The sequence below is a fragment of the Oncorhynchus keta genome, chromosome 26, assembly GCF_023373465.1.
Source record: "Oncorhynchus keta strain PuntledgeMale-10-30-2019 chromosome 26, Oket_V2, whole genome shotgun sequence".
NCBI classification, from domain to species: domain Eukaryota; kingdom Metazoa; phylum Chordata; class Actinopteri; order Salmoniformes; family Salmonidae; genus Oncorhynchus; species Oncorhynchus keta.
The window spans coordinates 30,322,146-30,338,517 of record NC_068446.1 but is presented as its reverse complement, the minus strand read 5'-3'; the positions used below and the strand labels follow the sequence as shown (position 1 = coordinate 30,338,517).

Genomic DNA, 16,372 nt, shown 5'->3' with positions numbered 1-16,372 from the left:
TGACAGTCTGGAGACGCCGTGGAGAATGTTCTGCTGCCTGCAACGTCCTCCAGCATGACCGGTTTGGCGGTGGGTCAGTCATGGTGTAGGGTAGCATTTCTTTGGGGGGCCGCACAGCCCTCCATGTGCTCGCCAGAGGTAGCCTGACAGCCATTCGGTACCGAGATGAGATCCTCAGACCCCTTGTGAGACCGTATGCTGGTGCGGTTGGACCTGGGTTCCTCCTAATGCAAGACAATGCTAGACCTCATGTGGCTGGAGTGTGTCAGCAGTTCCTTCAAGAGGAAGGCATTGATGCTATGGACTGGCCCGCCCGTTCCCCAGACCTGAATCCAATTGAGCACATCTGGGACATGTCTCGCTCCATCCACCAACGCCACATTGCACCACAGACTGTTCGGGAGTTGGCGGATGCTTTAGTCCAGGTCTGGGAGGAGATCCCTCAGGAGACCATCCGCCACCTCATCAGGAGCATGCCCAGGCGTTGTAGGGAGGTAATACAGGCATGTGGAGGCCACACACACTACTGAGCCTCATTTTGACTTGTTTTAAGGACATTACATCAAAGTTGGATCAGCCTGTAGTGTGGTTTTCCACTTTAATTTTGAGTGTGACTCCAAATCCAGACATCCATGGGTTGATCAATTTGATTTCCATTGATAATTTCTGTTGTCAGCACATTCAGCTATGTAAAGAAAAAAGTATTTAATAGGAATATTTAATTCATTCAGATAGGATGTGTTATTTTAGTGTTCCCTTTATTTTTTTGAGCAGTGTATAACTAACGGCCAGAGAAGGCCTAAAATGCCACAAGACAATCAGTGACTGTAGCATCATGTTTTGTAGAAAAATGTATGGTTTGGTAAATCTTCATTTGTAATGATAGTAACCTGTTGTCTAAAAGCAATAATACAGGGTGTTTTTCAAAATGCATACTACTGCTCGAGGCACGCAAATTGAGGGATTGGAGTATGCGAAACGGAGCACAAGAGGGCATTTCTCATGTACTCCGTTTGTACATATTTTCAAGCATGCATCGAAGCAAGCTTCAACGGAAAGTATACAGAGAAATATGGCACAACCATGTAAAAAATGACGCAAAAGTTCTTAATCAATAGCAGACATGATTTGAGCTGAGGTGAGAGAAAAAAAACTTGCCTAACCAATATTTTATCTTGATACGTTAATACATGCTCTGTTAATTTTGGCATATTTATCTGTCTACGTACAGTAGATCGCAAGCCCAGATGTCAATAGGTCTTGCTACTGCTGTTAGATAACCAGAAAGCCACAAAGAATTGACATATCTAGCATAATATTAGTTTAATTTATCTCTGGTTAGCTACATTAAGATTATAATATAGCTAGCTGATAGTTATAAAGTAAAATGGTTGCTTTGTGTCTCGTCTATTGTTGGCATTATCCTGGCTGGAAGAAGGTTGACTGATTGGGGAGGTGTAATACAGTAGGGGGAGTGCGAGTGTTTAGCAAATGTAAAGTTTTATGCATTCTCCACACTCATCCTCACAAAAACGTACCCAAGAGAACGAATGGTATGTTGAAAGCTATTGTGTAGGCTATATTTAAAGAAATACACTTTTGCTGGGCAACGGGTTTAATACAGAGTACTGGTGACTCCTTACGCCACCCACTCCATTCATTGCCATGAAATACATGGGATACTTATTGGCTTATATAGAACTTTTCTACCTGTCTCAGCTAAAGTGGGGTGGAAAACACTCAACAGGGTCTCTACTAACCAAATATGTGTAGTTTGGCTTGGATGGTTGACGTCCTTGATGATATTTTTGGCCTTCCTATCACATCGGGTGCTGTAGGTGTCCTGGAGGGCAAGCAGTGTGCCCCCCCGGTGATGCGTTGGGCAGACTGCACCACCCTCTGTAGAGCCTTGCATTTCTGGGCGGTGCAGTTGCCATCATTGCCATGAAATACATGGCGGTGGTGGTGATACAGCCCAGCGGGATGCTCTCAATTGTGCACCTGTAAAAGTTTGAGAGTCTTGGGGGCCAAAACAAATTTCTTCAGCCTCCTGAGGTTGAAGAGGCGCTGTTGCACCTTCACCACACTGTCTGTGGGTGGACCATTTCAGATCGTTAGTGATGTGTATGCTGAGGAACTTTCCACCTTCTCCACTGCGGTCCCGTCAATGTGGATAGGGACGTGCTCCCTCTGCTTTTTCCTGAAGTCCACGATCAACTCCTTCATTTTGTTGACGTTGAGGGAAAGGTTATTTTCCTGGCACCACTCCACCGGGGCCCTCACCTCCTCCCTGTAGGCTGTCTCATCATTGTTGGTAATCAGGCCAACTATGGTTGTGTCATTTGCAAACTTGATGATTGAGTTGGAGGTGTGTGTGGCTACGCAGTCATGGATGAACAGGGAGTACAGGAGTGGGCTGAGCACGCACCCTTTTGGGGCCCCAGTGTTGAGGATCAGTGAAGTGGAGGTCCTGCATGTTATATTAATTCCAAAACAAATTAATGTACTGCTGTTTTGTTGAATATCATTTGTAAAGACAAATGTTAACACTTTTTTAAATGTTTGCTTCCAGTGTTAAATGCAATGTAAACAATCATGGATGAGCCTGTTAATGACCTAGATTAACCTAATGGTGATTGCAATGGGTCACCTTTACACATTTAAATCAGCCCAAGTCCAGCCTTGACATGTGCCAAAAAATACACCAGGTCAATCACTTGGCCTGACAAATAAAATATTTTTGAGGTAGTATCCTTGTAAAATCATGTTGCTATATGTTTATATCACCCCAATTATGCATAGTCTCCCAACAATTTTATCAAACCCACCTTGGTCGCAATCAATTCAAAGGTTCACCTCTTGGGTTTTGGACTGATTCATAGATCATAGCCCCTCTCTCCACATTGTAATTTCTGAGAAAATACAAGTGATTATTACTTGGCTTTTGTCTTATTTAAAGTCCTAATCAAGCACAATATGAGGATTAAATACACTTTTCACCAGTTTTATACAGTTTGTGCTCCTTCCAACCTCCCAATTGCTGCGTAGCATTTCTGACAGAAATCGCTCATTTGACAGGCCTACCTATGAAAGGGGAGGGGCGTCATATCCCTACAAGCAGAGAAACAGGACAATGGACATTTACACACACCTTGGTGAATCAACCTTCAATTTGATCCATTCAGAAACTATTGGAGAGATACCTTGTTGCTTTATCAGGTATGCAACAGTGCTTTTGCTGTTATTGGTAAATTTGGTTTATACTATTACTGTTTGTGTATGGAGGCCTATATGTGTTAATTTAATAGACCTACATGAGTTTGGGTCAATTCAGGAAGTAATTTGAATTTACAAAATGGAGAGAAAAAGCTTGACATAAATTGCTTGTTCTTATCAGTTTATTTAAAAGTAAATACAAATCTATCTCTTCAATTATTTAATTGGCACTGGCAACGCATGGATTTGTGGTGGATGTGACAAATTATGAATTTTCTCATTTGTGACCCCATTTTAGAAAACAGTCAGATGGTAGTAGATGTGATTCCGTGTGCTTATTCTTGAAAGCAGTCTTATTAGAGTGCAATATGAATAAGCTTTGTCACAGTGGCATGCAATACTATGTTTTATATAATTTATCATAGAGAAAATTACTACGTAATACATTTTAAACTCAGAAATGCCTTTGCTGTCCATGATAGACAATCATCATGTCATGAATCATAATCATCCCTGAGCTCGTGAAGTGAGTGCTACTGGAGTGGGCGAGAAAGACGCTCCAGCTTTTGGGAATCTCGCTCATGCTGCAGTCAAATTTGGCACGCTCCTATGGAGACAGATAGCTGCCAAAAGATTGAATGTACAGTTGAAGTCGGAAGGTTACATACACCTAGGTTGCAGTCATTAAAACTCATTTTTCAACCACTCCACAAATTTCTTGTTAACAAACTATGGGTTGGCAAGTCGGTTAGGACATCTACTTTGTGCATGACACAAGTCATTTTTTCAACAATTGTTTACAGACATTATTTCACATATAATTCACTGTATTACAATTCTAGTGGGTCAGAAGTTTACATACACTAAGTTGACTGTGCCTTGAAACAGCTTGGAAAATTCCAGAAAATTATGTCATTGCTTTAGAAGCTTCTGATAGGCTAATTGACATCATTTGAGTCAATTGGAGGTGTACCCGTGGATGTATTTTCAAGGCCTACCTTAAACTCAGTGCCTCTTTGCTTGACATCATGGGAAAATCGAAAGAAATCAGCTAGACTTCAAAAAATTGTAGACTTCCACAAGTCTGGTTAATCCTTGGGAGCAATTTCCAATCACCTGAAGGTACCACGTTTACTATTGTTTGAACAGATGAACAAGTATAAACACCATGGGACCACGCAGAAGTCATAACGCTCAGGAAGGAGATGCATTCTGTCTCCTAGAGATGAATGTCCTTTGGTGCGAAAAGTGCAAATCAATCCCAGAACAACAGCAAAGGCAAATGGTCTGTAATTGTAACATGGAGTTTGTATGTTCACAGATGAAACTTCACCTTTATGTTTCATGTTTCATGCATGGCTTTTCTTGCAATCCTATTTACGTATGGATATTATTACGATCCTAACCTTTTGGCAGGTATCTCACTCCATAGAAGTGTGGCTTAAAGCAATGAGTGACCTATTTAATAACCTCTTAGGGATCCCTTCACGTGCCAATCCCTTTAGTGGGATAGATTTGACAACATCCAGTGAAATTGCAGAGCGCCAAATTCAAACTACAGAAATATCAATATTCACAAGTCAGAAATAACGATATAATAAATGCCTTACCTTTGAAGATCTTCTTTTTGCAATCCCAAATGTCTCATTGACACAATGAATGGTCATTTTGTTTGATAATTTCCTTCTTTATATCCCCAAACTGTAAATTTATTTGGCGCATTTGATTCAGAATTACACCGGTTCCAACTCGCCCAACATGACTACAAAGTATCTAATAAATGACCTGTAAACTTGGTCCAAACATTTCAAACAACGTTCCTAATCCGACCTCAGGTATCCTAAAATGTAAATAATCTATCAAATTTAAGACGGAATAAACTGTTTCTAATACCGAATAAAAACAACATGGAGCGCGTTCCTGTTCACGAGCACCAAAATAGTAGGGACCTTAAGAGTGACACATGGAATGAATAGCACACCTTCATTTCTCAAAAGGAAAAACATTGAAAACATCGAATTTCTAAAGACTGTTGACATCTAGTGGAAGCCATAAGAACTGCAATTTGGGCCCTAATTAATCAGGATTCCCATTGAAAACCATTGGAAAACACAATGACCTCAAAAACAATTCCCCTGGATGGATTATGCTCGGGGTTTCGCCTGCCAAATCAGTTATGTTATACTCACAGACATTATTCTAACAGTTTTAGAAACTTCAGAGTGGTTTCTATCCAAATCTACTAATTATATGTATATCCTAGCTTCTGGTCCTGAGTAACAGGCAGTTTACTTTGGGCACGCTTTTCATCTGGATGTGAAAATACTGCCTCCTATCCCTAAGAAGTCAAATATTTGTATAACTAAACCAAGATAGACCACAGCCTGTCGCTTCCAATGGGAATAAATGAGTCATAGTGGACAGAACAAGCAAGGAGGTGGGCAGAGCCAAGTGCGAGCTAGCGAGTTCCAATTGGCGAGTCTATCATACACTTATCTCCCTCACTAGCTTTAAGCACCAACTGTCAGAGCAGCTCACAGATTACTGCACCTGTACATAGCCCAACTATAATTTAGCGCAAACAACTACCTCTTTCCCAACTGTATTTAATTTATTTATTTTGCTCCTTTGCACCCCATTATTTTTATTTCTACTTTGCATATTCTTCCATTGCAAAACTACCATTCCAGTGTTTTACTTGCTATATTTTATTTACTTTGCCACCATGGCCTTTTTTGCCTTTACTTCCCTTCTCACCTCATTTGCTCACATTGTATATAGACTTGTTTATACTGTATTATTGACTGTATGTTTGTTTTACTCCATGTGTAACTCTGTGTCGTATCTGTCGAACTGCTTTGCTTTATCTTGGCCAGGTCGCAATTGTAAATGAGAACTTGTTCTCAACTTGCCTACCTGGTTAAATAAAGGTAAAATAAATCAAATAAAAATCTGCATATTTCCATTAGGGAACGCCTACTTTGAAGTGCGCATGTGCAATAACTCAATTTGCCTTTACACTTCTAAACAACACAACTTTTAAAAACGTTTGCTAAAGTCCACTCTGTTCATAACACATTGTAGTTTTGGGAACAGAACTGTAATTGACATCAAATGTTGATGAGAAAATTTGCGGAATGTCTGCCAAAATCAATGTCCTTCCATCTTCGCCCACTGCCGGCTTCCGCTCACGACCATATTTGGGTGGTCGAGTGGATAAGCCAAGCGGATGCTTCACTTTTACTCATCCAGTGAAATATATGTTTCATTGTTCTATCTGTGAGGAATTGGCCATGCTGACAGCGTTCACCAAACCACAACCTCCCCGTTTTTCAACTGGCCGTTCAGTACAGCATCGTTTAATTGAATGTTACAGAACGTACAAAACGTACTGAACGCAGCACATGCCTCGTTGTGTATATAGCTCAGAATTAACTAACCAATCATGTGGGTGTTATTGTGTCAGCCAATCGTCAATGAGAATACGCTCTTCCTGAAGTCATATCAAAGATGGTCGATAAATAAAGATTAATTCGGGCCGTTTACCATTGGAAAATATGGTCAGTTCCGGTCTACTTAAGGGGGTGTCTCACCCATAGACAGTACACAAATGCGATAGAGGCTGGGTCTGTTCTACTTAGTTAATCGACTTCCATTAGAACAGAAAAAAATTAGGGAGTGGGATGTCTCGCTCCATCTTCCGTCTCTGGCGTTAGGTTGAGAGCCCATGATAAGGGGTGAGTAATAAAATATTATCTAGGTTTGCTAAATAATTACATTAAACATGTATATTAAAATGAATATTATTGTTAGATAAATGTTATTGTTGGCATATTTCATCACATCTTTGACGCATATGTACCTCCTGTTCAGGGAGTATACTGACCGTTTCCCATTGTCCGTTCCATCGATGTTTGCTAGCCAAAATTAGCTAGCTATTTATTTAGCTCGCTCTACAGTAGCCAACGTTAGAGACGCCTGGACAAACATATCTTCACGATTACACTTGTATAATCAAAATCAATAAATCGTCGTTTTTGGACTATTTTAAGTAGGCTCATTCAGTAGTTTTGACCTGATTTAAGTTAAAGTATGTTAAATCATTTTTAAAGTATAATTTATATTCGTAAAACATACATTGCAAATGATACTGTTTCTGCTTCCTGTTATGTATTTTTCTATTTATGGCTGAGTTGTCAAAACACCGGTTTTAAGTGTACAAATTCATAATCGATATGCTGAAATAAATTGTGATCTTGTTAAACCCAATACATAAAAGTTACTCCCTACTACACACTTGTGTTCAGATTTACGTTACTTGTATTTCGCTAAATGAGTACCGTATAAACTGCACACGCACCAATATTTACCAGGTGGTTACTCAAAACTGGAATTTATTAGGTTTGTTATCCTGTAATCAATAGCGCGCGCAAATTAAATCACTCACGTTGATATAACTTTGATGACGTGTACCGTTTGCGCTCTTAACAGACAGACCTCAATGAACTTGGGTATACTGCTTATATATTTCAATAGATGACAACCTGTCGTAGCCATTTATATCTCGGTGAGGAAATTATTTCGGTAGATGGCTAATACGGAAAAAGAACACTTGACTTATGATTTCAACTAATCACCACCCTCACATCGGTTTCTAAAAGTACGAAAATGTATGCACTCCCTACTATAAATCGCTCTGGATACGAGCGTCTGCTAAATAACTAAAATGTAAATGGCGACAGGGGTTGGCTTTCATTTGAATGATAGCTTAACCTTCAAATCCACGAATTCATGTTTGGCTAGAGAAGTTTATGGGAGGAGCGCCCGATTTTTTTTGTTGCTAAAACTGTGGTCTAAAAAGTAACGTTATAGCTGCGTTCAGTCACATTACGTACTGGCGCATACGACAAAATACACTTTTATTAAACCAAATATATGGATATGTTCTAAAAGGTGCTACACAGGATATGTAATTTTTTTGCATTATACTTTCAGAAAATGACCATAATATCTGGCGCTAATGGAATGATAGTGTTTCATAGCATTACTTACCCAACAGTGTCGTGATTGGCTGTGATATTTCCCTATTGATTTCTCCAACAGTGGCATCTGTAGTCAAAATGCGAAAGCTTTTCTGACTTTGTGGCTGTCTTATCTAGTGGAAACTGCTGTCATTTCCTGGTTGCACAAATTCTACACTGTTCGCGCAATTTCAGTTTTAGATCGATGTGAAATATCTTTTCAATAACGAAAAAAACGTTTTTTACATCTGTTTGAAGCTGGTGGACCAAAACCAAAAGTTACTTTCGGTCCACCAGCTTCGAAACAATTGTTTTGGACCACCAGCTTTTTTGTTATTGAAAATATATTTCACATCGATTTAATTTGTACAATGATTTCCTATACTATTCAGTAATTGTTTTCTCACATAAATAGAAATTGAGCGAACAGTGTAGAATTTCAGCAACCGACAGAGCGACCTGACCAAATTCACATAGAAATGTGAGTTATAGGGCTCATTCTCATTGAAAGCAAGTCTAAGAAGCAGCAGATCTGTTATGTGCTCTCTCTCTCTCTCTATGACTCCATTCATCATTTTTGTTTTTGTCTTTTACTTTTGGTTTTGTACACCTGCTTCAAACAGATGAAAATGTAATATTTTTGGTTATGGAAAATATATTTCATGGCGGTTTAAATGGTACAATGATTCTCTACACTATACTTGCTTGTTTTGTCACATAAACTGAAATTAGACAAACTAGAAGTTTAGCAACCAGGAAATGACAGGGCAATTTCTGCATAGTGTACCTTTATGCAATGGATTTTGTGAGATTGTGGTGACTATAATCTTTAATACTAACGTTAGCAATTTGAACTATTTCCGGTAATTAATTGTATGGTGAAAACCTTAGTCTGTGTCGGCTAGTGTAGAAACACGTTCTGTCCACCATAGGGAACTTGGCATAATATAGCATAATTTAAATATGTCAAAGTAATTCAATGTATTAATATATAATGATAGTAAATGTAGCACACTCACACATTTTTACAACAATTACATATTTTTCTTCCTACTGTAACCATGGAGAGAGCTTAAAAATGCTCCTAAGTACAATTTAACTTGGCGCTCTAGGCTAGTGTCCATAGGGTCTGTGCAGCAGGCTAACACCACTCTTGTAGCTAGCTAGCTTATATTTATATTCTGTTCAAAGGCAAATTGGCTCTGGAAGCCAAAACAGCCAATTACTTTAATCTAACCGCGAATCTCAAATTGCGGTACGGTTCTAGAAACATAAATCCCCATACTTTCATATCAAATCAAAATAATTTCACAAATGCAAATCACCCATTTACTGTACACTGTTTGAACCGGTTTTAACACAGTAGCAGTCGGCTGTCATTTTCAGTGACAACATTTTTGTGGCATCTATTTTTGTTTACACCGGTGTTCGAAGACTCAGATGGCTAGTCCACTCTGTCTTCTGTATTTTTTCCGTAAAAAAGCGCTTTAGCATGGAAATATGACCGTCTGGGAACCCAAACTCTATAAAGATGTTTATCAATTTAACCTTTTGTTTCTTGAAAACAATTTCTCGGTAATATGAAAGATAGGGTCTTTATGCTTCCTAAAACGTAATTCAAGTGATGCGTGGTAATGTTCAATCCGAGCATCGGCGCTCTTAACAAAACTCCCCCGTACAGAAGACGCCTTCGTCCGGTGACTCGTATGTGTAATGTAAAGGAACTGAGAGTCATGATCAAGAGCTAGGTTATATTTAGAATAACAAACTACAGATCTGATATAGTCCCGTCCTTCATATAACCATATTCCTCTGACAAACTCGATGAGTATAAAGTACTAATAACTTCCTAGACCTGTTTTCGATTCATATGTAATATATCCCACTTGCAGATCAATCACTGGGATAACGATATCATGGGTGGTGTGAAGCAGGAGCAAAATGACGGACCTCCACCAAGAGGCACGCAGTCCTCTGATGCAGTACAAGAAGAGGCAAGAGAAGGGGAATTGGCCCCATACTGACATGAATAACAGTACTGTCTCTACTCTGTGTAAACACAGACTACTCACTGTATGGTTATCTCATTGTTTCCTACGAGTTGTTACCATTCTATGACCTGATCTAGCTTAAAGGCCCAATGCAACCGTTTTTATCCTAATATCAAATACTTTCTGTGTAACAGTTTAAGTCCCTTACTGTAATAATTTTCCATTAAAATTGGTCAAAAAGAAAGAAATAGCTTTTCACCAAAACTATTTCCCAAGCAAGAATTTAGCTAGGACTGTCTGGAGTGGTCTGAGTGGAGAGGGATATGTAATGGTTAGTGCAATCCAGGCTCCTTGGGACATGCCAACCATAAACCTTAACCATTTTACATTTCAACTTGAATGGGGTGATGTCAGAGTTGGACATACCAAGGATCCCACTTAGACTTTTCCGATATGTAATCTAAAAACTAGCGGTTTGGAACTCTCTTACTTATTGGTCTGTATTAACTTATGCCACTTGGCGACGTCACTAGGCAAGCCAAAACTCCACCCATGGAAAACCTGCTGATTAGAAGGTCCTGTGTAGATTGTGTTTTCAACCAGCAACTATCAGGAAATAACTCTGATCAAATTTCTAAACAGTTTTACAGTGTTTGTTTCATCAGCTGTTGTACAATATGAAACAAAACCCATGAGAAACATAATTTTGACTGCATTGGCCCTTTAAATTGGAGAAGAGCATAAACATTGTTATGATGATGATGATGATGCCATGCTATGTTTCCTGATTCTTGATACACACTTTCACATTGCTAGCAATTATAATTTCATCCTGGATCGCATGTCTGTTCTCTTTCTGTACAGCCTGTGAAGAAGAGAGGTTGGCCCAAGGGTAAGAAGAGAAAGAAGGTGTTGCCCAATGGTCCCAAGGCACCAGTGACCGGATATGTGCGTTTCCTGAATGAACGGCGGGAGCAGATCCGTGCCAAACACCCCGACCTGCCCTTTCCAGAAATCACCAAGAGGTTGGGTGCAGAGTGGAGCCGCTTAGCACCTCATGACAAACAGGTACCTTCAGGCTTTATGGGTCGGATAGAGAAATGTAGTTGTAGGAACAGTTACACACTTTTTTTGCCACAGCTTTGTATTTAGTGGCAGTGCATTCAGTAGCATTGTGCATCATTTTATGCATAGTTATATTGATATGAATATTTATAGACTAGTCAAATCTGTTTGATAAGCCCAGGTCGGCCTTCACAACTACAGGCTATCATGTTGAGGAGAAGCCTGGGAATGCAAGCTACCAGTGTATTGAGATCTCTTCTGTGTGTGTCTGGAGTGGACTGAAGTTTGCTTGTGTGCTGACCTGATAGCGCTTCCTGGATGAGGCAGAGCGAGAGAAGCTGCAGTATGCCCGGGAGCTGAGAGAATACCAACAGAGTGAAGCCTATCAGATCACCAGTGCCAAGATCCAGGACAAGAAGGTCAAGCGAGGTCAGACTTGTGACGCATCTAACTTATTAGATGAGATATGTGACACGTCTACCTTCTACAGTGGGACAAAAAATTATTTAGTCAGCCACCAATTGTGCAAGTTCTCCCACTTAAAAAGATGAGTCCTGTAATTTTCATCATAGGTACACTTCAACTATGACAGACAAAATGAGAGAGAAAAAATCCAGAAAATCACATTGTAGGATTTTTAATGAATTTAATTGCAAATTATGGTGGAAAATAAGTATTTGGTCAATAACAAAAGTTTATCTCAATACTTTGTTATATACACTTTATTGGCAATGATAGAGGTCAAATGTTTTCTTTAAGTCTTCACTTTTCACACTGTTGCTGGTATTTTGGCCCATTCCTCCATGCAGATCTTCTCTAGAGCAGTGATGTTTTGGGGCTGTTGCTGGGCAACACGGACTTTCAACTCCCTCCAAAGTTGTTCTATGTGGTTGAGATCTGGAGACTGACTAGGCCACTCCAGGACCTTGAAATGCTTCTTACAAAGCCACTCCTTCGTTGCCCGGGCGGTGTGTTTGGGATCATTCTCATGCTGAAAGACCCAGCCACGTTTCATCTTCAATGCCCTTGCTGATGGAAGGAGGTTTTCACTCAAAATCTCACGATACATGGCCCCATTCATTCTTTCCTTTACACAGATCAGTTGTCCTGGTCCCTTTGCAGAAAAACAGCCCCAAAGCATGATGTTTCCACCCCCATGCTTCACAGTAGGTATGGTGTTCTTTGGATGCAACTCAGCATTTTTTGTCCTCCAAACACGACGAGTTGAGTTTTTACCAAAAAGTTCTATTTTGATTTCATCTGACCATATGACAGTCTCCCAATCTTCTTCTGGATCATCCAAATGCTCTCTAGCAAACTTCAGACGGGCCTGGACATGTACTGGCTTAAGCAGGGGGACACGTCTGGCACTGCAGGATTTGAGTCCCTGGCGGCGTAGTGTGTTACTGATGGTAGGCTTTGTTACTTTGGTCCCAGCTCTCTGCAGGCCATTCACTAGGTCCCCCTGTGTGGTCCTGGGATTTTTGCTCACTGTTCTTGTGATCATTTTGACCCCACGGGGTGAGATCTTGCGTGGAGCCCCAGATCGAGGGAGATTATCAGTGCTCTTGTATGTCTTCCATTTCCTAATAATTGCTCCCACAGTTGATTTCTTTAAACCAAGCTGCTTACCTATTGCAGATTCAGTCTTCCCAGCCTGGTGCAAGTCTACAATTTTGTTTCTGGTGTCCTTTGACAGCTCTTTGGTCTTGGCCATAGTGGTGTTTGGAGTGTGACTGTTTGAAGTTGTGAACAGGTGTCTTTTATACTGATAACAAGTTCAAACAGGTGCCATTAATACAGGTAACGAGTGGAGGATAGAGGAGCCTCTTAAAGAAGAAGTTACAGGTCTGTGAGAGCCAGAAATCTTGCTTGTTTGTAGGTGACCAAATACGTATTTTCCACCATAATTTGCAAATAAATTCATTAAATGATTAAGTGATTTTCTGGATTTTGTTTTCTCATTTTGTCTGTCATAGTTGAAGTGTACCTATGATGAAAATTACAGGCCTCATCTTTTTAAGTGGGAGAACTTGCACAATTGGTTGCTGACTAAATACTTTTTTGCCCCACTGTATTTCGTTAGTTTGACAGGGTGGTTAAAACTGTTCCTTTCAGTTTTTGTCTTTTGTTCATTTTTCTTCCTTGAGCATTTAAATAACGGGATCTTCTTTTTCAGAAGAGTCTCCATCTGTCATTATCAATGCTAACAGTTCTGGATCAGCTGCTCTGAAGGTACAGTTAGCCTTACATAATGTGTTGTGTTTCTGAATAGAGGTTATGAGTAGGCTGACTTCTGATTTTGTGCCATGTGTTAACGGGTTGATTTGTTTTGAATTATGTCCTCTAGGGTTCAGATCATCTGTCCAACAGATTTGATGTTCCAATATTTACAGAGGAATTCCTGGACCAGAACAAGGGTATGAGACAGGCAGAGGAGTGTCTCTGGGACAAACACTGTTTCAGTGAAGAAAGTTCTAGCTATTTCCTTACTAATGGTTGTTTCTTTGCTCCCAGCCCGGGAAGCGGAGCTGCGGCGTTTACGCAAAGCAAATGTGGAGTTTGAGGAGCAGAACGCAGTGATGCAGAAGCACATTTCAGACATGTACAGCGCTAAGGAGAGACTGGAAGCTGAACTGGGTCAGGATGAGCTCCGGACGCAGGCTCTGCACAGGCACCTGCTGGCTATCAAACACACCCTTGTCAGCAGCCTGTCCACTGTGGCCCTGCCAGGTCAGAACCATGTCACTGGGCTCTCTCATTCATCTCGGTACCTGATAGCACAGTCTCCCTGTATGATTTGGTTGCTTTTACTTATGTTGAAGTTTCCTTACCATGAAAGTAGTTTGTAGACGTAAAAACTAAACGTGTTTGTTGATGAATTGGCCAAAATCAACATTGATGACTTGTCCTTCGCAAGACATTTTGAAACATACAGATTTTGTTCTAATGTTTTAAAAATATTTTAAACTACAATATTTTTGTATTTTTTTCCATCAACCCCCAATATTGTCCATATAGGAATTGAATCCTTAGTTTCACTACACTTTCTCTCCAGGCACGGGTGAGACCCCCTCTCTTGGTACCCTGGACTCTTACCTGAGTCGCCTGAGTGGTACTCTGGAGAGCAATCCTCATGAGCACCGTGCCTTGCTGGCTCAGCTTCACGATGTCCTTTCTCACCTTGACAGGTAACACACCCGTGAGAAGGTCTAATACCATGAGTTGTACTGAGTTATGTCAGGGAACATACATGACCTACAGTCTTGTGCATTTCCATTCCTATACAGTGGGGCAAAAAGTATTTAGTCAGCCACCAATTGTGCAAGTTCTCCCACTTAAAAAGATGAGAGAGGCCTGTAATTTTCATTTTTTTAAGTGGGAGAACTTGTACAATTGGTGGCTGACTAAATACTTTTTTACCCCACTGTATAATGTTGTGTCAAATTTAAACACTTGCTAGATCTGCATGCATACAGTACAACAACTTACCTTGTTGTTATGGATGGTCACACTGTTCTAACAGTCTCCTCCCTCACCTTATTTTCAGTGAGAAACTATGAGACTACCTCCACACCCATTCCCACTTGATGTGGATCCCAGATGGTGCAACGACAGGTCCAATCAGTGCCCATCGCAGTGTAGTCAAGGGATAGGTGGGATGTCTATCTGATGTAACAGATAAAACACAACGTTCAGTCCATATACCATTACTCTGTGGTACATCTGCATGTGTGTACAGTTTTGGTGGCGAATATAAGCCTTTGAGGCTTGATGTGAACAGTCATTATGTCAACTGCCTTAACTGGTTCCATCTGTAGTTCATTTGGTTTGTTAAATGGAAGAAACAGTTGACCTGCCTTTTATGGCATTTGGAGTGAATTAAGAGTTTTTCAAGTGAAGCCACTTGGAAATGAGGAGGTTGCGGAAGTGTACTGGTGTCCAATGAGAGGCAAAATGAACTGGAAAAGATTATAGCAATGTTTTCAGAATATGTTTTTGTATTGTAATTGATATTAGTTTTGTGGTGGGCAGTTTTGGATTAAGGGATTTTATTTGTCATGGTTTATTTGCGTTAATTCAAATCGGATGTTTGTCTTCTTTGTAATTGTTTTATCAATTTGCAATAAAAGTAAATGTGTGTAATTTTCCAGATGTCATTAAGGATGAGTGTGACGCACATAGAGCCTATAGTGACGCATGGAGGATGTTGTCTGAAATGGCCTGATGACTCAATAGCTGCCGATAGCACCTGTTGGCCCCACTTAACAATGGACAGAAGTATTTTGGACAGACTTGTCTGATCTTAGTTGCTAGATCCCCACCAGAGGGTGGTATAGCTCCATTTTAGAAACGTCAGTTAGCTTGATTGGGTTGTACACAGTTTCTTTAAATTTGAGTTAATTTCATAATTTTCCATTCATGGATTGACTTTTCAATCCACTCTCAGTATTGACATGTTTAATTTATTTAGATCTTCTTGATTCACTGTAGGCCTTTCCCAATGTGTTTTACTATAGAAACCACTTAATTAAAGCAGCAATCGGTAGTATAAACGTTAACAAAGTGTTGTCCCTGTTTCGTTTCAAATCTGGGGGCTTGAGAAATGTAACCACTCAAATTCATAGACAGAGCTATGGATGCAAGGACTGAACAGCCATGATATCAAAATTATAGTTTTAATGATGTTTTAAGGAAAAATAGTGTTTCTTTACAGACATTGCAGTAAAACAAGCTTATATTTTGGGTTCTGATGAGGGGAGACAGTTGAACTAAACTCGAGGCATTTATCAATTATATTCTTCAAGAATAAATGGGTGCAAATCATAAATGTTTAAGTGAAAAAATGTACAGTGAATATAGCAACAGCTGATTGCCCCTTTCCAAGGACAAAACCAATTCCAGTTTTCTCCTCAAAGTATGCCCTGTAATATGTTTCTAAAAGCTTGGATTGGAACAAGGAGATGCAGAGTAATTCTAGGCACAGAACATAATTATGTCAGGGTAAATATGGTATGTAAGATATTCAATAGCTTACTTCTCTACTTTAATGTAATTCCTTATTTTTTACACAAAGTA

The 16,372-nt window shown here is 39.9% G+C and overlaps 1 protein-coding gene across 2 annotated transcripts; it reads left to right on the top strand.

Annotated features, from left to right (window-relative positions):
* Positions 1-6,743: 6,743 nt before the first annotated feature.
* LOC118359238 (SWI/SNF-related matrix-associated actin-dependent regulator of chromatin subfamily E member 1-related-like) lies at positions 6,744-15,439 on the top strand. Of its 2 annotated transcripts, none has more exons than XM_035737644.2 (9): positions 6,744-6,953; positions 10,130-10,231; positions 11,093-11,296; positions 11,602-11,722; positions 13,476-13,528; positions 13,644-13,713; positions 13,811-14,026; positions 14,352-14,484; positions 14,844-15,439. In XM_035737644.2, exons 2-9 carry the CDS (start codon positions 10,154-10,156, stop codon positions 14,854-14,856), a joined length of 888 nt encoding a protein of 295 aa, XP_035593537.1. In that variant the 5' UTR covers positions 6,744-6,953; positions 10,130-10,153; the 3' UTR covers positions 14,857-15,439. The 2 variants fall into 2 exon arrangements, with proteins under 2 accessions (XP_035593537.1, XP_035593536.1); XM_035737643.2 differs by having other exon boundaries at positions 6,748-6,953; positions 13,473-13,528.
* The last annotated feature ends 933 nt before the right edge of the window (positions 15,440-16,372 follow it).

What these genes read in the sequence shown, in the direction of transcription:
- LOC118359238 (XM_035737643.2), top strand. Translation starts at nt 10,154, where the DNA reads ATGGGTGGTGTGAAGCAGGAGCAAAATGACGGACCTCCACCAAGAGGC. An exon ending in CTGATGCAGTACAAGAAGAG is followed by an intron (nt 10,232 to 11,092) that starts GCAAGAGAAGGG and finishes CTTTCTGTACAG; the next exon opens with CCTGTGAAGAAGAGAGGTTG. An exon ending in TAGCACCTCATGACAAACAG is followed by an intron (nt 11,297 to 11,601) that starts GTACCTTCAGGC and finishes CTGACCTGATAG; the next exon opens with CGCTTCCTGGATGAGGCAGA.